General features: G+C 37.7%; 1 protein-coding gene across 2 annotated transcripts in view; it reads left to right on the top strand.

The window, feature by feature from the left end:
• Nucleotides 1-23529, top strand: part of GRID2 (glutamate ionotropic receptor delta type subunit 2) — a 751024-nt gene that overhangs the window by 452135 nt on the left and 275360 nt on the right. For both annotated transcript variants that reach the window (XR_008233407.1, XM_052776367.1), the window contains exon 4: nucleotides 2197-2402. Coding sequence is in view for 1 of the 2 variants with exons in the window: in XM_052776367.1 (XP_052632327.1) it covers nucleotides 2197-2402 (206 nt within the window). In the remaining variant the exon portion in view is untranslated. The remainder of the gene's footprint in view (nucleotides 1-2196; nucleotides 2403-23529) is intronic.

Below are 23529 nucleotides of genomic sequence, written 5' to 3'. Positions count from 1 at the left end.
TTTTCATTATTTCCTCTGATCTTAAAATGAACTTCAGTTCCTCTAAAAGCTGTCACCTGTCAGTGTACCTCATGAGAACGTAGCTACTGCAATCCTGATAAAGTAAACAACAGATACATGCTCCACTATTCTCTGTGGTTGTGTTGGGGTTACCCTGAGCTGTTATCGCAATGTGCCAGCATGGTGTCACTTGTATCACCTGCAAAATAGACCACCCTAAGGGCCAGCCAAGAGCCCTTTCCTGGTCGAGTTTATGGCTTAGAGTCTATTGTGCTCAGGCATCCCTCCAGTCTGCTTTCAGTCTGATTTTTCAGCCTTTTGCTGTCCTCTTGTATCACATGCAAACTGCATCTAAGCTGCTTCCAGTAGTATGAAACTTTGGAGATTTTTCATCCTATATTTACTCATCCCATGTTAGGATTAAATAGATCCTCCCACCCACCCTGCCCCCATATAAGAAAGGCAGGGAGTAGGGGAAGAGGATAGGTGAGGATGAAAGATCTCAGAGTAGCCAAGCAGTTGTGAAAATCTAATTGGAAGCTTTCTCAAAAATAAGATGTTTCATGAAGACAGACACATGATCAGCCTGTGGCCTCAGGTCTTGCCATTCCCCTGGAAAATGAGTGATCAACACAAGGGACTGATAGAGCACCAGGGATGTATAAGGGAAGCAGAGCAGGAACTGCAATCCCCCAGGGATGAGATTGAACACCATGCACCTAGGAGAGACCAGATTTGGTATTCTAATAGGAGAAGTGTTTTTTTGATGCATTTTAACCACAAATGCCTTCCTAAACCTGAGGAACCTTTATTTTCAAAGAAATGTTTCTTCAGAAATTCCTTTATCTGTTGGGTTACTGGTTTCCCTTTTTTTTTTTTTTTTTTTTTTTAATCCGCCCCTCCCCATACCTAGTGCCTGTGTCAGACAGTGTCTGTTTTGTTGGCTCTAAGGCTGCATCTTGTTCCTCTAAATGAGATCAGAGGGGTGTGCGGGAGGCAGGCATGCCAGCAAGAAAGGGAGGATTTCCTGCTGAACGTCCTCTGGGAAAGCAGGTCTGAGTGACCGTTGGGGAGAGGAGTCACATCAGGGGACTGGTGACTTAGCCTCAGAAAAAAGGATTGAGAAACTGCTGTGGTCAGTAGGGGTCAGAAAGTGAGGACTCACTGAGGCTGGAGGGATTTTCCTGAGGTCCAGGAGACCGTGCGCTGACTTACGAAGTCATTGAACAATTTTAAGCTTAAAGTTTGGGGTTTCAGGTAAAGCCATTCAGAAGAGCAGCAAAAAAACCCAAACAAGCTTTTTACTTGCTTTTGTGGAATTCTCTACTGGAAAAGGCCTTTCAAAGGCTTGGACCAGCTTGAGGTAGCATCATAACGTGAGAGTACCCACCCATTTCAGTATGGGAGACATTAAAGGTATTACAAGCTAGGTGGTGAACACAGCATTTCGCTAACAGCATTTTCTTCCTTTCCAAGTCATTTTTAAAGAAGGTTTTACTCAGAGTGAGCCAGAAAGCTCTACTAGAACAGTTTGCTAGGGAAGAACTTGTTAAATTCAGCCAGCAGCGGTGGTATCAGATGAGAGCAGGCAGTACCATTGCAACTGTATGTCTGGCTTTTGTTTTGTTTTTGAGGGAAATAAATAGCCATGCAATTTAGAACAACATTAAGACTTTTTGATGAGTGAACAGCCCAAGCTTCACTTAAATACATTAAGCTACATAGCGTTGCAGTGGATAACATAATTTTGAGTCCCACAAAAGAAAAAGTGCTTCCTACCTTTCCTCCCCTCAGTTGCCCTTCGACAACCCTCACTTCAAGGAAGCACTGTGTGTTACAGTCATCATAGCTTCACAGCTCTTTATGGATTTTAGCGTGAAATTCTTTTAAGAAAAATAAGGAACAAGTGTGATGATTGAATGACCAAATTAGGAAAGTTGCTAGAAATATTTGTAGGTTTGTTTTCTAGTGATTCTTTTGGACAGTAGCCGATGTGTGGCCATTCTTTCTCCTGTTTTAGTACTTTAAGAAATGCCATGAGCATAGCTCAGGAAGAGCTCCAATGAATATTAAGTGAAAGCCCATAGGGGTCTACCTGACACTGAACAAAACGCTTCTGTGAGATGAATTGAACAGTTATTTGTGTCTTTTTTCCACTTACCAATTAACATCTTGTTTGGCTTTTGATTTTCCTAGATATCCGTGGAATACAAGAGTTTTTGGACAAAGTATCTCAACAGGGAATGGATGTAGCATTGCAGAAAGTAGAAAACAACATCAATAAAATGATTACAGGGCTCTTTGCCACTATGCGAATAGAAGAACTGAACCGCTACCGGGATACTCTGAGACGGGCTATTCTTATAATGAACCCCTCTACAGCCAAATCATTCATAACAGAGGTATGTGTTTATCACTGGTAACTTCTTGTTTTGTTGACCAAGACTGCAGCTGTTTGTCAAAAGATTCAGTTTATTTGACTTCATAAAAACAATCAAACAAACAAGGAAAAAAAAAAACCCAACTAAAAATTTAAACATTCTCTTCAAAGGTCATCATGCAAGGGTGTTTTTTTGTCCTCATGAATGTGCATACAGGACAGTATAACTACATTCTGCATGAGCAAAAAACATTTAGGAAATATGCAGAATTACCTTCAAACTCCTGTTTGAAGCTCATGGTTATTGTATTGCTATTTCCTTGCTCGTCGTGTCCCTCACTAAAAAAATCTTTACAACTGACAGTTTTATTATTACTTAGTTATATATAATATCTATTTGTGGATAAAATGTGTTTACCTGATTGGCATTTCATTTTTTATATAAAATAATGTTCAATAATGATCTGTTATGTACCACTGAGTAGTAGTAAGGTAACAGAATTTATGAAGGATTGGATCTGAATGAAGAATTTAAGATGATAGGCTAAAGTTATGCTTATGTATTTCAACAAAAACTGCAAGCAATATGGAGCGAATTTTCAAAAACCTCTTCACAATTTAGAGACAGAACACTTGCATATCGCATTCGACTATGACTTGTGTAATTTTTTTAGATGAGTGGCATGGTTCTTTTTACACAGCACTGTGCTGTTTCAAATGTGGTTTTTTTACATGCATGTACACTCTTCATTTTCAGCCAATGGTTAAAAATGTATTTGTTTTCTGTTCCATAGAAAAACACTTTCTGTCTGCTATAATTTCTCTTTGGATCTCTTTGTACCTTGCATTACTTTTATGCTTTCCTATTGCCTAGGTCTTCAGAAATTGAGGCTTAAAAACTAACTCTGCATATGTAGTCTCAAGTGAATGCCTTTTAGGAACATTAGTTAGAAGAAGGCTTTTTTGTTTCTTTTTGATTTTTTTTTTCCTCTTGTTTTTTGGCTAGGCATTCTGCTGTCCTCATTACACACTGAAGCTTGCTAATTCTGAGTAATGAGGGTTTGCTGCTCTATCCAAATGTCTGCAGTGCCTTATAAGATGTAAACAATTTGTGGGCATGTTTTAGATTGTTCTGCATTGTTTCATCACCCAAGTCACAAATGTTTTATTTTTCGGTAAGATATTTCAACCCGTGACATTTCAACCTAAAAGCAGCAGGGTTCAGGGCTCTAACTGCAATAACTCAGCAAAACAAAACTTCTGTATTGTTCCTAAAGAGAAACACTCTTTAAAAAAAAAAAAAAAATGCACTTTCTTTATCATTTATTTTTACACACTCGAGCATAGTAACAAAGTCATTGTCATCTTTTGAAGTTGCCATGTATGTGTTGCCAAGAAAGTAAACAGTTTATTTTGGAGTTCCCCCTTTGGCATTGGCCACTCAAAACCCCCCAAAACCCAAACCAACAAAAAAACAACTAAACCAAACTCACAATGCCTCTCCCTTCCAAAACAAATCCAAAACCAAACAGAAAGAAATCCCCACCCACCCCCAAAAATCCCAATGTTTCTCATTTCCTGGAGACTGTAAGACTACCAGGAAAGGTCATTATCTTCTCCTGTGAGTGGGTTTCAAAGAGAGTCTCACATCAGGCACTACATTACAGGTTTTGCCAGCATAACAGCGTTTATTGGAGTATGATGTGTGACTGGTAAAACTGACAGCAGGAGTCTTTCAATAGGAAGAGTTACTCAAATAGAAGTATGATTACTGCCATACTTTATTTCTGTTGGTGGTGGGGAATGAACTACACAACAACTGCGCTCTAACACTCGGTGTCTGTGCAAGGAGAAATTTGCTGGGATAGCTTTGCCAATGGGTATTAAAAACTGTTATTTTGCTGTTGAACCAGCAGCTGTACTGTATGGGCAAACAAGTTATAAAGCCTATGGACTGCCAATGAGTTAAGATATTTCTAAACAATTCAAGTGTGGACATGCTTATTTCAAATATGGTGCCTTGTGCATCATCAGTTTAACTCTGAAATTCAGTTTAACCTAGTGGATTTAGCATGTAAACCATACAAAGTTAGCAAGAAACAACTGCATATGTAGACGAGCCCTCATTTTTCTAACGGCTTTTCTGCCCAGGAGATACTTTTGGCTGCCTAGTTGGATTCAGCTGTCAGTTTCTTTCCCCAGGCCTCACATAGTCTCTGCTGCTTGGTCCCTTCTTAGAGGATGGATCTGGCTGAACCCCCTCATTGTTTAGCTGAGAAGAAGGTTCATTCACTCTGCAACAGCTGTAGTAAGCGTGGGCTTGATTACTATGCAAGTAACAACTTTTCTAGGGTAAATAGTCAGACATTGGTCTGTGTAAATAGGAGATTCCTTGTGGTAGAATTTATCTTTGTTCTAACTCTTTGAAATTCTTATTTCTAAGTAAGAAAATTCAAACCCAGAATGTTCTTCTTTCTTTTTTTTTTTTTTAAAGCAGCATTGCTTTTTTATGTTAGCTCCCTTCTTTCTCTCCAGCTTTTGTATCTCTAGAGCTTGCAGAGATGACATCTATACTTATATACTCAAGAAAAGGGAGATGAAGATGTAAATACACTGTTCTGCCTATGGTGATAAAACCCCATCTTCTCTTTAACCATTATGTATTAATTTGCCCTCTGTAGGGCATGGAAAGGCAGGAAGACTTTGGAGCAGGTATCACAGCATCTCTCCTTACTGGCTAAAGGATTAATTTAAAGCAAGAGGGAGGGGCCAGCCAAATTCTCTAATGTCCTTCATTGCTTTGAGATGGGGATAGAGGGGCAGAAGGCAAAAAATTCTGCTGAAATAGTGACATTCAGTGGGGCTCAGGAGTGTGGACATATGGAGACTGGGACCTCTCCCCAGATAGTTTAGTGGCAGCGTCTGGGAAATCCTTTGCCAGGGATATACTGGTGACTTGTTCAGTATTTTCAGTAGGGTGAAGTCTTTCTGTACCCTCAAATAATCACCCAGGTCCCACCCAGGTCCCACAGGTGAAGCAAAATACTGCCACTGAAACTTTTGTGATCACTGAAAAGCACCTCAGAGCTATCTTGCACAAAAATTGCTATGCTCTCTGACAGCACTGGTGACTGAGGTGAACTGTGTACCACTTGTTTGCTTTTTACTTTGGGGTGGGATTTCTTTGCACATGTTCTTCTGATCTGTGATGAACTTGCAGGATATGAAAAGCCATATAGGGGAAGAGGAATAGAATGTCCTTGCCAGATCAGCATGAGAGCAAAAATTCAGGGTCAAGTGGCAGAAAACAAAAGTAGAAAAAAAAGAGAAAAAAATCACCTGGTGCTTTAATAAAAGAGCAGGGACGCTTTGGGCCAAGAAAGTCTCTATCACCATGTCAGCCTTGGCAGGAAGGCATCTCAAAACAACAGAAGAAAAGATTTAGGAAAGGGAAGAGAAAAACCACCCCTGTGTTGAGCCTGCCTTGCAAAACGAGGACTTCTAAAGCCAAGTGTGAGAAGGCTGGGTAGGAGGAGGAACAGGTCAGGAAACTCAGGTTGCAACAGGGGTCCTGGGGCTAACAAAGCAACTTTGGGAAGCAAGCCAGGTGTCCTCAATGTGGCCAAAATGCTGTTAGTACATCTCTGCTTACAACTTTATTTCTGTTTAGCTATGGAAACTACTTTATCAACTGTGTGCAGAAATATTAATGTGTTGTTCTGTGCAAAGACTCTAGGAGCTGATAACAAGACTACAAGGGAGGGATGACACAGCTGATTTGGTTTTTTAGATATAGAGGAAAATTATGTTGACTAGCAGAAGACTTTACACATTGGATATCCAGTAAGCCATGGGTGAAAGAGCCCTAGCATCAGCCAGGGATTTTGCTGGAGTTTTGACAGGCAAGCTCTGGAAGGCCTTGGTCTAGGAGCTGAAGACACTGCCACCTCCAGCTGTCAGTTCTTCCCCTAGATGGAGGGCTTACCACCCCAGCAGCAAACTCAGCAGATGTGACTGTATACCCTCAGTGCCCCTTGCTAGGTCCGTTCTCTTGGTTCTGTTGCAGAGGTAGTGACCTCTTATAGAAAGAGGTGAGAACACTTTTTAACTGCAGCAGCAAGATTCAGCAGTTTATCTAGCATAAATTTCAGAGCATTGGCAACGTGTATCAACCAACAAAGCTGTTGCAAGGGCTTGACAATTTCAAGCCATCAATGTAATGGTCATTGTAAGTTCCCAGATTGGAGAGAGTACTGCTTTTCAGCTCACTGTACACTGTATGTTTTGTGTAATTAAAAATGCTAACTTTTTATTATTCCAGAGGCTCCGTTATGCAATAAACTTGAAGCTGCTGAGCCCCGTAATGTCAGGACTTCAAGCATGCAAGTGATTATGCTAGAGATATTGGAAAAGTTTACTGTTAAACATCTACTTAAAGTTAAGCTCACATGTATCACAGAACTGGGTTATAATTATTTAAAATGTATATTTAACAAAACTAGCAGCTGCCAAATCTGAGAGTTGTAGCAATAAGTCCTGTATGTTGACCTGTGTGAATGCAGACATGCTTATTGTAGCAACCTGTATAGGTGCCATTTTATTTGTCTATATTCATTTTCAAAGCAAATTAAAATTATGTATCTTTTAGGCATTAGTACGATCTACCATACATGATTTTTTGCAAATTAAAATGTGGGTTTTTTCTACCCCAGGCTGATGTGGGACAGTACTAAAATAAGGTTACCTTACCTTAGATGAAGAGAAGCTATGCTACTACTTTCATGAATAAAAGAACTGTCTATAAATGAAATGTTAAAATAGAGGAAATAGAATAAAGCACATAAGTGAAGTACTGAAGAGTTCTTGCCGTGTAGTGGGCAAGTGAAAAAGAAAGAGAAAAGTGAATGTTTAAGGAGCAAATGTAATTTAAAAATGCCTTATGTTATTGAACCTTCACTGTGTTTTTTCGAATGGTTACTGTGAATAGAATGAGAAGTAACATTTATTCTATGAAATGAGATTATTCCTGGTGGCAAGTGTCCTGTTTTTTATTATATTTGGTTATTATTCCTCTATTGAAAATAATAGGTCATTGTACTTGAAAAAATACAATTTCTTCATATAGTGACATGGTTATTATTTCATGAGGTTTCGGCTCTAGATCTCATCATGCAGCAAATCACACATTGCTTAGATCTGGAGACAGGGATTTGCTTTAGTGTTACATCGCACTCTAAACAGGCTTATTTCTTTAAACAACTTATTTGCTGTGAATTAAGACAGTTTATTCAACTACTCCACAAGGTTTATTCAGCCTTTGTGTGTCCAAAGGTCATGGAAGCTCAGTCTTTTTTTTTTTTTTTTTTTTTTTAAACCTTATTCTGTGCTGCTGTGCTCATTGGCTTTTACATGTATCTTAAGGAATGTTATGATAACATTTAGCTGGTTTTTTTCTTCTCTTTTTTTTTTGTTATTAATGAAGAAAATTATCCTGTCTTTAGTCAAAAGCATGATACACAGACATGAGGTGAAGTGAATGCAGCTAAAAATAGGAGTTAAGAACCAGATGCACCTGGGTGCTACTTCCACTGAAACCTGTGGCAAAAATTCTGTAGTTTCCAGTGGGAGCAGATGGCAGTGGTTTTTGTTCAGGTGTGACAGATAACATACATAGCAGGGAGAAGTGGAAGACTCCAGGTAGATATCAAATCCACATAAATAGCTCTGGAGAAGACATCATCTAATGCATCCCTTAACTGCATGCGCTAGGTGGTACCTTGCCTCTATTTGCGGCACAGCTGAATTTGTAGCTCAGCTATTAGCTACCGTTTGCCACAGATGCCTCTCTAAAATCTTGTAAATCTGAGCTTTTGATCTTCTGCCATTTAAAATCTGCTGGTTTGCCTTTTACATGTGTGCCATAGGCTGCCAATCCCAGGTACATTCAGTAACAAGCATCAAATTAGGATTTAGGAAAGCTAGATTCTCTTCTGCCATGCACATGCTGTGTGACTTTTGAACACGTTACTGAACCACAGTATCCCAGCTGAAACCAGGACACACTTCATTACTTCTTCCCTTGATAAAAAGTAAGAGTAATGCCTGCATACCTGTGTATAGTGTATAAGAGCTAAACAGTAACATTATTTTGCCTACATCCATGTGTTTTCTGCAAAAATAAAAGTGTATTCATCTATCATCTAAAACCCTACCTGAGTTTTATGTTTTTAAATGAACTCTACTGCCTGAAGAATTTCTTCATGTCAAGGCAACATGGAGATTGGACGAGAAAGGATTTGTCAGTTGAATTCAGCAGTGATGAACCGATCCAGTGATGCACTAGAAAAGCATGCACAGGTCTCATGGGAAGCCTGTTGGATTTCCCATTGGGCTGAGGGGTGACTTTATGGTTTGTCACATTTTCTTTGTGAAAGTTTATTTGTGATCCTCTGGGAATTTTTAAACAATCCTATTTACATAAAATACAAGTCTGAAGTCTCTAAAGGCAACAGTTCAAGCAGTTCTCTTTTAGGTGGCAGTGATGAAGGTGAAGGATCAGCAGCAGCCATATGCACTTGCCTACTGCTATTTTTATCTTCTTTTCGTATCATTTTATCATCAGTGTATATGTTGATTATACTGGAGTTTATCTAGGAGAGATGTTTTCAGAGGCTAAAATCAGATCTTGCACTGTCAGTGACTCTGCTTCTCTTTCTTATAAGTAGGCACAATGCTTTAATGTTTAAGGTCATCTTTCTCACCAATATTTTTAAGAGTATTTGAGCTTTTTAGACCTGCATTCTCCTGTAGAGCATACTTGTCTTTTTTGAGTCCATTTTCTACCTTGTAGCTTGTGGTGGAATAAATCCCATTCAGCCATACTCCACCGTAATTTGTTGTTGTTAATGACAATGCAATGAAATATATCTTCTTTTTTTCGTCTTTCTCCAGTATTAAACACAGAATTTATAGCTGCAAACTGAGCTGGAGGCTTAAAGGATTTTTTCCTTCATAGTATCTTCCAAATCTCTAGTAAAGGGACGTTCAGAAAACATGTTCAGAATGCTGAACAAGTTGAAACTTTCATCCTGTAAGTGTGGCAGAAGAGTCTCTGAGGTTTTTTTGAATCTGCAAGAAGGGAAGCAGGGGTCTTGGAGGATTCTAGATTTTACCTTTCAGTAAAAATCTGATGTTGTTCTTGGATTTATCATTTAGTCCAATTCGTTTACTTTTTATGCCTTTGCAGCCTTGAGTATAGGTCATCCAGCTGATGGCTGAATGATTGGGATGGCTGAATGATTGGATGTGAAAATTCGTGTTATTTTCCTGTGTTTGATGAAAGAAGTGGTGTTGGTATAGATTTTATATGCACTTGCTTACCATAGGGTACAAGTTCAAAGATAAAACATTTTAGTTACAGAAAAATGAAAGAGGAAGGTTAAGTCCAACTGGTGAAGTAAATCAGCTTCAAAGGGATTTGTATCATATGCGTCATTACCACGACTGTAACCTAAACCAATCCTTTCTGTTTCTGTATTTTCAGGAAAGTATCAGAAGGAGAGTGAATTTCAGGTTCGCCATGTAGTGTTGGGGTTCTTGGGGCAGAATGCAATGCTCGCTGTAGCTAACGTGGTTTATTTTAGTATATAAAATGAAGAGGAAACATCATGGGAAATCTGCCCCAACACAGAGGGTCTAGATCTAGAAGAACAGGAGCTGGTGGCCATCTGCAGGTCCTTTGCAGTGACACGAATTTTAGAACTAGAGCTGTACCTTGCTGTTCCTGAAAAGTAAGGTTGCATACCGGTAGGCTGGAGCTCAGCTGGCACATGTGTGTTGGCTGTGTGTTGGTTTTGTTATTTAATTAAGGTTGCTAATAACAGCAGCTGAGGCAAAGCAGGATATGGGCATGCTTGTCTTGCAATCAGCCATGCCTCATATGCTTGTGATGTGAAAAGTGAGACAAAAGCCTGCCTGATGTTACAATTTTGGTCGTACCAATATACCCTGTGGATCGTACCATGGTTGTCTATGCTTTTACATCCTTTACTGTGGTGTTGGTGGTATAAGGAGACCTTCACTGAAGTTCATGTCCAAAGCCAATATGAACTGGAACACTTGTGTGTTTTACAACATAAGAAAGTCACGGCATATCTGTGCATTTTTCTTCTTTCTGGATTTTCTTCATTTTGGCTTTATGGTGTTTAGTGATGTGACGTTTATTATGGATGGATATTCCTATGCCAGAGGGTAGCACAATTGCGAGATGTGAACCAGGTCTACCTCTCTGGTGTCAACAGCAAAAGCCGTAGTGTATTATTTTGTTCATAGAAACAAAACTTACTTTGTTAATAAAAAATGCCCATACATTCATTATATAGATGTATGCATGACAATATGCAGGACTCTAATTGCCCTGTGTCTTGTTATCAGTACAAATATTTACACTATCAGAATTTTTGTGGTTATACAATAAAATTCTTCATCCTGGAGTATAATGAAACAAGAAAAATACCCTGCTATATGTAAGTTTTGACCAGTGTTCTGGATTTGAACCTATTCTCTTGTTTGAATTTTAGAACTATCTAATGAACTTTTAAATGTCGTCTTCTATCCTTAATTCTCTTCTATCCCAATCTGTAACTTGGAATGAAGATTCATGAGTCTACGTACAACTCTTTAGTTTCATTACAATTTTGTAAGTAATTTATTACAAATATTTATGAAAACTATAGTTAAACTGCTAATGTGTTTAATTGAGAGAAAAGAAGAGGGGCTTTAGTGATTATGTACTGAGTAGAAGATGTATTATGTACTCTGTGAGAATCTTATATCCGCTGTTGTGCAGACGACTGTTTGGTTATGCTTTCCTATAAATTTCTTTCTGTTACTTTAGATGGTTTTTAATGACTCAGTCATTGACCTTCTCTTCTTTGGGATCTTGCTGGGTATGCTGTTTTCTGGACTAAAATAATTGAGGGGCTGACCTTCCATGATCTTTAAAGACATAATAATTCTTTTCTTCTATTTGTGTTGGCTATTCTTTGTCCTGCTTTCTTAAATTGCTACCATAGTTAATTATATTCTCCTGTTGTTATACCAGCGATTTTTAACTGGATCTGATAGTCTTGGTTACTGCTTATCCTCCCTCCCTGCTTTCATAGCTTCACTATAAATGCCTCTGTTGTGTTCCTCTTGAAAGACAAATGTCTTCCCATAGAGAGCAAATTGCTTCAACCAGCCAAACAGAATAAATAATAATAATAAAAAAATATAAAACACATTAATGAAAGAAAGCTATTATATACACATTGGTAGAGACAGTCAGTGTATTAGAGTACATATTTTCCACAGAACTGAGGGTGGCTGATTCATGTAGATGTTATAAAAAGCGCACTCTGAACATCTGCAAAACTAAAATGCAATTGACTGTCACAGGATGAGTGTCTTTTTGAAATAAAATGACAGCTAGAGAGGATTAACTTAAAGTGGAGATAAGATCTGACAAAACTATTTCTAATCCAATTCTTCCTCCAAAGTCATGTTGCCTGATTGGCAGAACTGTTCTGCCTCCTTCCTTCCCACCAGTAAAGAAAGGTGTAGCCAGTGCATTAGCTTACCTAGGTTTCCCTAAAATATAACTGATTTCCTAGCTACCATGAAAATTCAGTGTTGAATGTTTCTAACCCTGAAGCACAATTAATTGACTCATAATCAATTAATATCTAAATTGTTTTGTCCATCTGTCAGACTGAAATGAGGAGAACTAATTGTCATTATTTCATCTATTTTAAAAACGTTCCCTGTGGCACTGATGAAGCTACCTCATTAGTTTGCTCTAAAGTAAAGATAGAATTTTATACCCTATCACCCCTTTCATAGTGTTTGCTGGGAGTTTGCTTATGAAATTTAGCTGAGCAGGGTCTCCCATGTTTTTCTCCTTTTTTCAGTATGCGTGTTGTAGTTTTATTCTGGCTGTAATATTTTTGCCACATATGCTTCAGTAATTATTGTGTCAATTTTAATTCTTTCTTTTAAAATTTGGTCAACCAAATTGGATAATTATCTGCAAATAGATTAACAGCACATTAATAAAAATGCCTAGTACACCATTAGAAACAATTGCTATAATAATCGGTACCTCAAGATTCAGCTTGCTTTAGTGCACACTTCATAATCAGCAGTGATATTTTTGAAGACTGTTGTAAGATAATTTATTCTATTTTGGAAGTACGTAGCAGACAGTAGCTGACTTTGTGGTCTCCACAGCGTGTAAGGAGTTGTGGACTGCTGATATCAAGAGCTGATTTTAGCTTTAGGCAATACTAGTTTCTCATATCCCCACATAATTTTTCCCTAGTGAGGACTTGTATTATTTAGCTTATTTGTAAATGGTTTCAAAAGATATGGTTGTTTTTTTTTTGTCCTGGATGCTCTCATTTCAAATGGAAAATTAATTAATGGTTGCGATTCATCTCAATTTCCATAAATGAAAATAACAGCTGCTTCTGCTGATTGTGAGAATAGATGTAAAAAGTATCGCTTTGATTTTGTAAAAACATGTTATCTACTGGTTTCCTATGTCATCCACACTAAGGGCCCTATCTTCTAATAAGAGCCCTATGCTTCCTTGGGGGGTTCGCTCATTTTATCTCTACTTGCAAGTGACTAGGCAGTCAGAGCTACTAAAGCTGTCAATAAACCCAAATTCTGCAGTGAAAAAACCATAGACCTCTCTATTGTTCATGAAAAAGCTAATTACACAAGTACTAAAGTGTGTTAGGCTAACCTGCTTTGGGGATGTTGGTAACATTAAGCCTTCTGAGATCAGATTCGCTGGTGTAAACTGCCAATAAATTTGTCCTCTGATGAATGCAAAAAACTATGGTAATATGAAAAAGTAGTTAGCACATCATGTGGTGTTACCTCTTCAGGATCCTCTAGGACAGAACTTGCCATGAAGTCGCTGAGTGCCCTTGTTTGGGATTCAGACTGCATCCTTTTTGCTCCTGGCATGTTCAGTGGGTGACCCATCAGTTAGCTCTGGCACTAGTTGTGATACATGATAACCAATGAACCTGAACGTTGATGAGGTGGTTAATGGGGGTTGGACTAGATGGTGGTTAAAGGTCCCTTCCAACCCAAACCATTCTATGATTCTATAATTTTCTGAAACAAAGTCTAAAAAGTGATACCATATTCCAGACGGTAGGTTTTCTTGAAATGTAATCTTGAAAACCACATGGGATTTGCTGGGGAAGGGAATCAATGTTTATCTTAAGATCGATAAATATTTTTGTCTTACAGAAGTTCCCGTATTGCAGAGCAAATAAAGAATGAGAAGCAGTAGGAGTCAGCACAAATTAATTTAAGAATCAGTGGCTGGACATGAAAACACAAGGAGAAAGAAAAAGAGGAAAATGAAATTTGCAAGAATATACTATTGGCCTGCTGTGTTAAAAGAGGAAAGAAGTTTGGTTTTGTTTGGTCTTTTGTGCTTTATCTGGCTTCTGAGCCAGCATTACTAAGGAGTTAGACAGATACAAATTCAGAAGCGATTAAATGAAGAGAGAGATTTTTGTCAACTTTCTTTAGGAATTTGGTAAATGAAGTAGCCTTAAAGAGTGGTTCACATAAGACATTAATTTAGTTATAAAGGTACCAGAGCAGGAGCTCCTTTTATCTCCTCCTCAGGTAGTTGGAGACAGGCCACAAGGTGGCCTTCAGGCAGTGCCAGCTTGCCTTAGCTTAGGGAAGTAGACTGATTCTCATCGTGTGACAGGGCATTTCTCTATAGGATTATAGTGGGAAAAAGTCCCATGGGTTATTACAGTGTTATTCACCATTTTTGCAATGAACAAAAAGTGAGATGTGCTGAGGGTGAAGTAGGGGAAGGAAAAGGGAGAGGGAAGGGTTTGATTCACGGTTTCTCCCGTTTCAATCAACCAATGATGAAAGCAGCTTCCCACAAGCTCTAATTTAAACAGACTTTCAAAAATAACATAGTTGGCATTTTGAGATGCTCTGAGGAATGAAAGATTTACATGTGTGATCTCCTTAAAACAGAGTTCGTGTTTGAATTGACTGGAGATATATATGAACAAAGAGAGAGAATGTGCTCTGAGAGCCCTTGCAGCTTTCAGAGGTAGATATGTTTTTCATAAATAAACACTGTAGTACCAAAATTTTCCCCTCTCAGGAGAGAGGGGCTGTTGGGTCTACAGAATTCCTGCTTCACAGAGAACCCTGCAGCTGGGGCCCATGGCATCTCCAGCATCCCCAGGTGATAACATGGTAGAGACATACCACGTGGAAGCCTCAGGGTACTTTGGGTCAGAACTTTTCCAGGTGCTTTGATGTTCTCTCTAGGGCAAAATAGAACTTTATGTCTCTTCAGCCGTTCAAATTGATGTGAGCTCTTCGAACCCAAGCTGTGCAGTAGCTCCTACTCCCCTTCAGAGTGTGATTCAGTGTGTCAGTCTGGCCATAAACCATACTGTAGTTTATGAAATATTTGAGTCATTTTTGCTTTCTCAGTGAAGATCTGTTTCTCTGAATGCTCTGCTGGTTTGGTCTCAGATGAAGTTAGATGGTAGTCTGGAGGGTAGGTGGTGCATGCTCTGCTCTTTATCAATGTGGTTGTCTGTCAGACTCTGTTGGGCAACTTTGAAGAACCAGTGTGTGATAACCATCAGCCAAGTTTGAACTGTGCACCTTAGAGCTAAAAGCATTAGCTAGTGTTGGAAAAGCTGAGTCAAAGAGCCTGTCCGTATTATGCAGATCAGCACAGAGAAGAGCCTGCAAAATACACTCACCAGCTGGTTAAAATGTACACTTATAATGTGTAAATTACACCACACTTCATATCCCCTGCTAATTCTTTGGTGCATCCTCATGGTGGCAATGTAAATGTGGATCTGATTTGTGCTGCTTTGAATTTTTTTTTTATTATTTTTTTTTAAACAGTTTGCCTTAATTTTAGGAAATGGAAGTTAATAATTGTAAAATAAAAACATGTTTTATTTATATACTGTTTCACATATATTTGTCTAACACATACATAAGCCAAAAAGTGTGCTTGTAGTGCAGAAATCATGCCAGCAGTATGCTGCTGTTGGAATCAATATTTAAGGAATAAAGCCTCTGGTTTCTGTTCTGTAAATTACTTAAATGTTGGAAAAACTTAATTGACTTTAAGTGCTCAGATCCTAATTGAAGGCAGCTAAGAGGTTTTTTCCATCAAAAAATTTCAAGTTTCCTATGGTCTGTGGTTCTAAGATAGTCAGGCAGATTACCTGAGAGCCCGGGCTCTGAAATCTCTTTCATAGAATTTCAAAACTCTTGAGTTTCATTCCAAGCTGGAATAAAACCAGATTTTCAAATATCTACATCCTCTGCAGAGTTACGTGACCTTTTTTCATGCTGCTCTTCTCCTGACTAGCTTTTAAATTTACTTCCAAGCTGAGCGCTTTACATTTCAGCCTGGTATATTACGGTCATGGGTCTTTCATTACAGAGAGAGCGTTCATGTCTTTGCTCTTAAGGCATCCATATTAGGGAATTTAAGTATCTCTATTGCCAACTGCTAAGTTTCAACTGAAAATACTTTTTTGTTGTCCATTTCATCAATCTTCATATTAATCTTGTTTAGATAGTGGCTGCCAGCCTGACATTACTAGTAATGAAATCCAGGGTCAGTTCTGATAACTTACAGATGCTTTTATTTGTGCTAAAGTTTTTTTTCTAGTCTGGAGATCTGAGAGAGATGACTTGAGATTTATTTTCAGAAAACAGTATTAAGAATATGTGAAATTAACTGAATATTTATTTGAATCCAAAATTAAAAATTAATCTCACATTGTCATTTCTGTTCACTACTCTTGTTATATCAAGCAGCCAAATCAGAGGCTTTACAGTATATTGTCTGTCTCTCTGTCAGTACAGTGATGTTCCCTGAGGTATAAATGTTAGTGTTTGCTCAAGGAATTTTTTGTTATGTTTGTACAATACTAAAAAGATACATATACTCAAGGTTTTTGATATTTCTAATGTGTGTTACAAAAAATAGGGAAAAGAGGTATGTCTCAATTGCATAATGCTTTCCCTTGGGAGAATAGGAGAAGAGGAATTGAGGCATAGAATTCCCCTGGGAGAAATTGTTGGAGCTGCTTTCAGTTTTGACAAATACTTTGTTTGGATTCTAAAATACATTCAACAGGATTAAATTTGTTGAGTTCAAATATACACATGTGTAGTAAGAGTGTGAAATACAATTTTAAGCCTGGTACAAATGTGCATCCCTTCACAGCACTGGGAAATAATATTGCTTGATATGAAAAGATACTTTTCTGATTGAGGTACTCTGTTGCAGAAAGGCTTGAGAAAGTGGAAAGAGTCAATGAAGGGCAAGGAAAATTAATGATTGTTGAGGATCAATTTTAAGTTAATAGATTCAAAATAAACCTATTTCCATAGTTTGCTTGCATTCTGAACACTTGATATAGTTTATACTTCAATACAATTCATATAGTTTCTACTTAAGAGCATTTTATTCTTTTGACTGTTCTTTTGTCTATAGTTACCCCTTTTTTTTTAAGGTAAGTCTTACTATAGTGAATTTTCCCTTTGCCGCAATATATTGTGAAATTCATTTAACGTTTAGCCTCGTAAATCTTCCATTGAGCAAGATTTTTGAGATGCCCTGTACATCAGTTGTTATGTAAAATCAGGTGTATCACTTCATCCTTCTTGCCTTGTTGACTTTCTAAGATTTGCATGGAAACGTACATCTAATATGGCTATGCTCTTGTTCCTTTTGCATATCAATTTTAAAGAAGGTTTTTGCTACCTCCTTTTCTTAGGGATACAGAGTTTGTCTGTCTTCATCTCCAACTGTGGAATCGTTTGCAGCCTCTCAGTCTTAAGTGATTACTGCTTCATTCCATGTAGCTTTGGGTAGATCCCTTTCTGCACATTGCTGCCCTTCTGTCCCTTTGTCACTGGTGCCCATGTGGACCACAGCCAAGAGCTCACACTTTTTGTGGGGCCGACCACATATTGTCAGAGGGAAAATCAGCATGCGACTCCCACGTATTTTGTATCTGACAATAAAATTTTCCATATCTTGTCCCTTCTGATCAGATGACATCCTGTTTTTCATGGGGTGACTGAGTCAGATCCTCCTTTGTGTGACGATCTGGTGGTTTTTACACAAAGCCCCATTCGTGGTTTTGGTTTGGGTTTTTTTTTGTTTTATCTTGCCAGGAGTTAATGCCCTGATGACTTGAGATGCCCTTCCTCCTTAGGAGCACACAGCCTGCTAGGGTGGAGATATGACTTCTTTATGATGTCCCTGCAAACTTTATCAATATTCTACTTTGTCTTTTTTAATTTATCCAGTTCAGTTAATCTGACCTCAAGACAGAGTGCTTGAGATTTGAAGATGATGAACCGTCTGCCTTCTGCGCACATTTCTTGCTTGCCCAAGGCAATCACACCTACTGCACTCAATAAGACTAAACTGGGACTTTTAGCTTCTGGTTGCTTGAAGGTTTTTGGTTTTCTTTGTTTGATCCACCTATTAAATTTGATGCTTGTTTTCATATTCCTCAAGAGTCAGGGTCAGAACCCTGTAACCTCCTCACAGCTCATAGTTCAACTTCCATTGCAGCCTACTTCTCCTTTACCATGTTGACTTGAGTTCATTCTGCAGTTTGCTTAGTCCTGCACCTCTACTTGCTCAAGGATTTCACTTCTTGTCCTGATGGGTTTTGCTATTTTGATTTAATATTATGTGATATACAAAAATACCAGATTTTCAGCAAAGCAAATTTCATCACTTTTGCCAGGAAATGCAGCACTTAGTGGTGAAAGTTCATTCTGAGGCAGAAGACAATTGATGAATTTAAGACAAATGGAGTATTAGATGTTTTTCACAAGAGCATATTTCACACCAAAGCATATCTGTGCAAATAAATAGCATTTTTCTACTTTTCCACAATTACTGTGTTTCTCACAAAAAGTCTTCCCTGATTCCTTTGGTTTGACTTTTAACTGATTTTCCTGGTGGTGCTTATTTTTTCAAGGAGCTCATATCTCACGTGATAGCTGTAGGGTGGATTTGTTTGACACAACCCATTGCTGTTAATAGCTTTTGTTCAATGTGTTCAATTTGATTCTTCTGTCACTTTTCTGCATGTTCTGCACAAGGATGTTTCATTTTTTCTACATTAGGCATATGTATTATGTTTTTGCATACTGGTAATTCCCTGTGACTGGAAGTTCTGTTTATTAATGGTAACAAATGTATAAATACATATTGACATCATCCCTTCACTGCATGATAATTTTAAAATATGAAAAATCACATTTAGAATGGAGAGGGAAGTTCTTTTCTTATTAAGATTTTGATGGTAATAGTTTAGTTATTAGTCAACAAAATTAATCAACATCAGTAAGTCCTTGTCTCTCAAAGGTTACCACGGTGAGTTTTATCAGTCAAATAGTTCTTAGTAACCCAAGCTTTCATCCTATGGATGACTCTCACAGTATGGATGCTGGTGATTTGCAGTTAGGCATAATTGCTTCCTGCCATCTTCTCTGTGTACGTAATGTCTGGAAAATTGTTTGTGAACATAAATTCAGGATCTGCTCTATGATGATGACTCACAGATTTAGCCTCTCTCTGGATCTTCATCCAACTTATATGTGTTCCCTGTCTTTCAGACATCTGTTCAATGTCTAATCACCTAAACTTAAGCAAGTTTTAATCTTTATTTGTTTGATCATTTTGGGCAAGCCGCTACATTCTCATCCATCCCTTATTGCTTTCTCAGGATCTTCACATCTGTCCAGTGTTTAAATATAGCTAATTCTGTCTAGAAAGTAACTTTGAGGTGCCAACTTTCTCAATAAAAGGTGCACAGCTACAATGCGTTCCTTGCAATTGCAAAATCTCTTTCTCTGGTCTTGATAAATACAATCACACCCAGCTTGAAGCTATTCAAAATACTGATGAAAGGTTATTTTTCTAGCTTGTTGCTCTAATCATCTACCTGTTCTTGGGTCTGCCTTCCTAGTGGTGTAGAACACAAAGCTTTTTCTTTTTCTCAGAGCCTTTTTTGAAGTATTGAATGTTGCCTTTTATATTTTAAATGGTGTTCAGATGTCAGCTCTTGTTTGCTTTGCCCATCTATTATTGTTCATTGCTTTCTTTCTCAGTGATCTTGCTTCTGCCATGACTTTCCCTTGCACGTGGAAAGAGCACGCTACTAATTCACACTAAACCAATTTGTTATCCTACTTCAAACCTTCCTCAGAACTTTTTTGTCACCTTGCCTATGATTAACTTGACAATGTATAGGCAGCTGTTATGCTGAGACAACTGCCTACTGTGGTGACTAATAATCCCTTGCTTCTTTGTACTCCTCATCCACCTGTCTACCTACATAACCTATCTATCTTGTTTTTACACTTCAGATGCTAACTTTCAAAAGGCAGGTTCTCTCATCTTTATGCATGTGCCTAGACGGGTTTTGACCTATAGGACTTCCTCATGCAATGTGCACTGCTGTTAAGAATTTACTTGTACTGAGGTCCCACAGTAACCTAATTTCCTGACTGCTGTGGTCCCACCCTCCTCTCTGTCCCTAACTACATGTTGCAGCTTCTTTGTGCCAACACTTTCACTTGTTTGACTGTTTGCTTAATTGTTCCAAAGTGCTATGATTCTAACCCAGTAGATGATTATCTGCTTTTCATGTAAGATGGCTACAATGTTACTTTCTATTAACAGTCTTCAAATAGTTGAAATGCCTTTTTTACTGCATCTGTATCATCAATTAAAACTTGAAAAGTGAAGGGTGTTTCTTGATGTTGTCATAAAGCCATGAGATAATATTTAATGTAGCTCTAGTACGAATTGGTTGGTACAAAGAATTATTAAAATGCGTGTAGAACTCACAAACTAAATTATTACTGAAACCCTTGGAAATAAAATAGATAATCAAAAACCATCTCAGGTAACACAAAATATGACAAAACCCCTTATAGTTAAAAGTGAAAGGAAATTCCAGTAAACCTAGCAGATTAAGTTCCTGTACCATTTTGAAAGAAGAAGGAGGTTTCAGTTTCTATAGTTAGTGCATTTAAATATATCATAACATAATTTAAAAGAGCTGAGTAATACTGAATGCATAAGTATGTGTAGCTGTAATGACTGCAACATGCAACTTGCATCTTTTCTAATTTACTAAGGTTTTGTTCATTGACACTTCTCTCTTTGGTAGCTGACCTGGTCATAGCTTGTCATCTTCCAAGAGCATATTCTGTCAACTCTGATTTCTCTGGGGGGAATTTTAGCTACAGAAAACATTACATATTATAATTTCATATGTAATATTTGTAGACTAGTCCTGCTGAGTGCCTACTTGCATTAGGTACTGTAAAAGCATAGGAGAGATAAAATACCTCTGCTCTAAGACTTAGTTCAATACTTCAATCTGAAATCATGGTGTGCCTTATTATGTACACATCAGAACATTATATCTGGATATAAACTGTTATTCAGTGTGCATATCCTGATTTAATTTCTTGTGCTGTTTTACAACCATAGCCACAGAGGGGCAAGATTGTCTACATCTTCCTTCTATCCCTTGCGATTACGGAAAGGAGAAAAAAAACCACCACAAACATTTGTTCAGATTAAATCTGAGGTCTTCTTCATAAACCAAGCTATTGTAGAGAATTTGTAAGAAGTCATTGGTAAAAGTAACAACATTTAATTTCCTGCAGTTTGAATACATTGGCTACATGTGGGTTTCTCTCTATTGTTAGTCTCCTGTAGATAGTTGCATACATTTTGATTTATCTAGTGCAATGTTACGTCCACAGTTGTCCTTCTCCATATGTGCATTCTCTGGAAAGAGAAATTAGCCTTTTGTGCTCTCACTTTTAACATATTCCAAAAATGAGTGTGTTCTTCAATATTTCTATATTCCTGTAAAAAGACAACAATGTGTCTCTGGCTCTAAGGTTGCATTTCCTTCCCTCTTGCATCTCAGATGAATTATCTTTGGCATTTCCAGTTTTGGTGATGATGGAACCACAAATCTTTCATTTTTAAAGATCAAATTATCCATAGCAATTAGTTCCTCATAGAATGTCAGAAGCACTGTTTTGTGACAGACGGGCAAACATTTTCCCTTGGTTAACCAACAACAAATGTTTCTGGTAATGTGGAATGTTGGAGCATCATTTAATTACAGTCTTTAAATCAAACTCTTTTGAGGCATACCTTTATTTCATCTTTGTTAAACTTTCTATACTGTTTCCATCTCATGAACAAGGTGGAACTGCCATAGTAAGATTTTAGGAAAAATTTTCAGAAGTAGTAAGATGTTAAAGGCCCTTAAGTCTCACCTGAAATGTGACAGGTGTTTGTGCTTATAGACTTCAGCAATGCTAAAGTAGACTTACCATCTCAAATACCAAAGTCACTCTAAAGGAGAGGTTAATCAGAGGTGGAAGTCAGTATCATAGACTATCTTAGTCTACATGACATGTCAAAGCAGAGGACCATCTTCTCTCACACTGCAGTTTCCACTTGTGCAGTGGAGTATCTTTAATTTGTATGAACAAATTATTTGCCTATATATATAATAAAATCCCCAAACAGTTTATTAAATTATTTTCAAGGAATGTACCTTTGTTTTCAGTAACAATGAAGTGTTTTCAAGTTATAGCAGTCTTGATAATGTTAAAGCAGTTTCTTTATTTCAGTAGGACAGTACCTTTTGAGATTAACATAATTAAGTACTTGACAGTATGAGAAAGAGAATGGAAGATGCTAAAACATAAATCTTTATTGCCTAAATTGAAAATAACAGAAAATTCAAACTGATAAATAAGAGGTCATTTATTTTTATGTCTATGTGGCATTAGTGATGCCAAGTCATACCTAACTTAGAAAAAACAGTGAGAACAATACAAGCAAGCAAAGTTCATTCAGGTAGCATGTGTGGCCTCAAAATAGGCTGCCTCTTTACCAAAAAAATAATTCTTTCAAGGACATGGTGTTGAACTGACTTCCTAAAGATGCTTACCATGATGTTCAGTGACAAGAGAGCGCACGCTTCTTTTGCTGTTGAGAACTTGAAGCTGTGTTAACCTATGCCCATTCACACTGAAGAGGCAACTGCTATTTCTGGCAGTAGTTTGTGCCAGTTAGTACTGACACAGGGAGCCCTCGTGCTGAGGAGGTTATTCAGACAATGTCCATCTCTTGGAGAGACCGTTTGGTTTACTGTGTCCTGTGACACTGGAACTGGTTTTCTTACCCATGCAGCTCTAAGCACAGGCTTGACAAAGGTTTTCTTTTTACATAGTGATTTCACAATGTCTGTCTGTCTTTTCTGAAACTATTAGGTGTACAGTAAGAAAATATTCTATATTAATAAGAGTGCAAATATCTATTGCCCTTTTATTACTTTTAGTAAAATTACTTTCCAAATCCATGGCTTTTTACATTTTCAAAGTACTTCACAAGCATTAATTGTTTAACTAAGAAATCCAGTGTTTTGCGTTGCTGTTGTAGCAGCTTCCTTGCTGTATAATAGAAACTGATTTTGAAGGCATTAGGAAAAAGACAGTAAAAAGAGGGCAAGATCAAGTGACACAGCTACTTAGAAAATCTGAAGTTCATTATAAAAGCAGCAAACGTGAGATTCCCATTGTTTCAAATATGGTAGCTCAGAATTGTGTCAAATTACTCTGTCTCAGTCGTCGAACCAGTAAAAGACCTCATGATTACAACAGTAAATTGTGCCTATCATCTTGTCTTAGGCACATCGTCTCTAGGCTGGAGCTGAGACTTTCAAATTTTTTTGGAGACTGCAGAGTGGATTTGGAGAACTATTAAATGAAAAATTCATTTCAATTTTTCAGACTTTTTTTATGATTATGGAATAATATGAAAGAGAGATTTCTTCATAAGTCTGTCTGAAATAGTTATGGAGATGGTTACTGTGATGACAGATCTCAGGCTGTATGTGATATTTCATACACACTTTCCTGCACTTTTCTTTGCTGAAGCTCATTCCTTGCCACTAAGTTGCTGGAGCTGTTGTTTCTTTTTTATGCTTAGACATTAC

This window comes from Harpia harpyja, chromosome 2 (assembly GCF_026419915.1).
Source record: "Harpia harpyja isolate bHarHar1 chromosome 2, bHarHar1 primary haplotype, whole genome shotgun sequence".
NCBI lineage: Eukaryota > Metazoa > Chordata > Aves > Accipitriformes > Accipitridae > Harpia > Harpia harpyja.
Note: the sequence above shows the minus strand (reverse complement) of the source record. Positions and strands in the feature narration are given on the sequence as shown.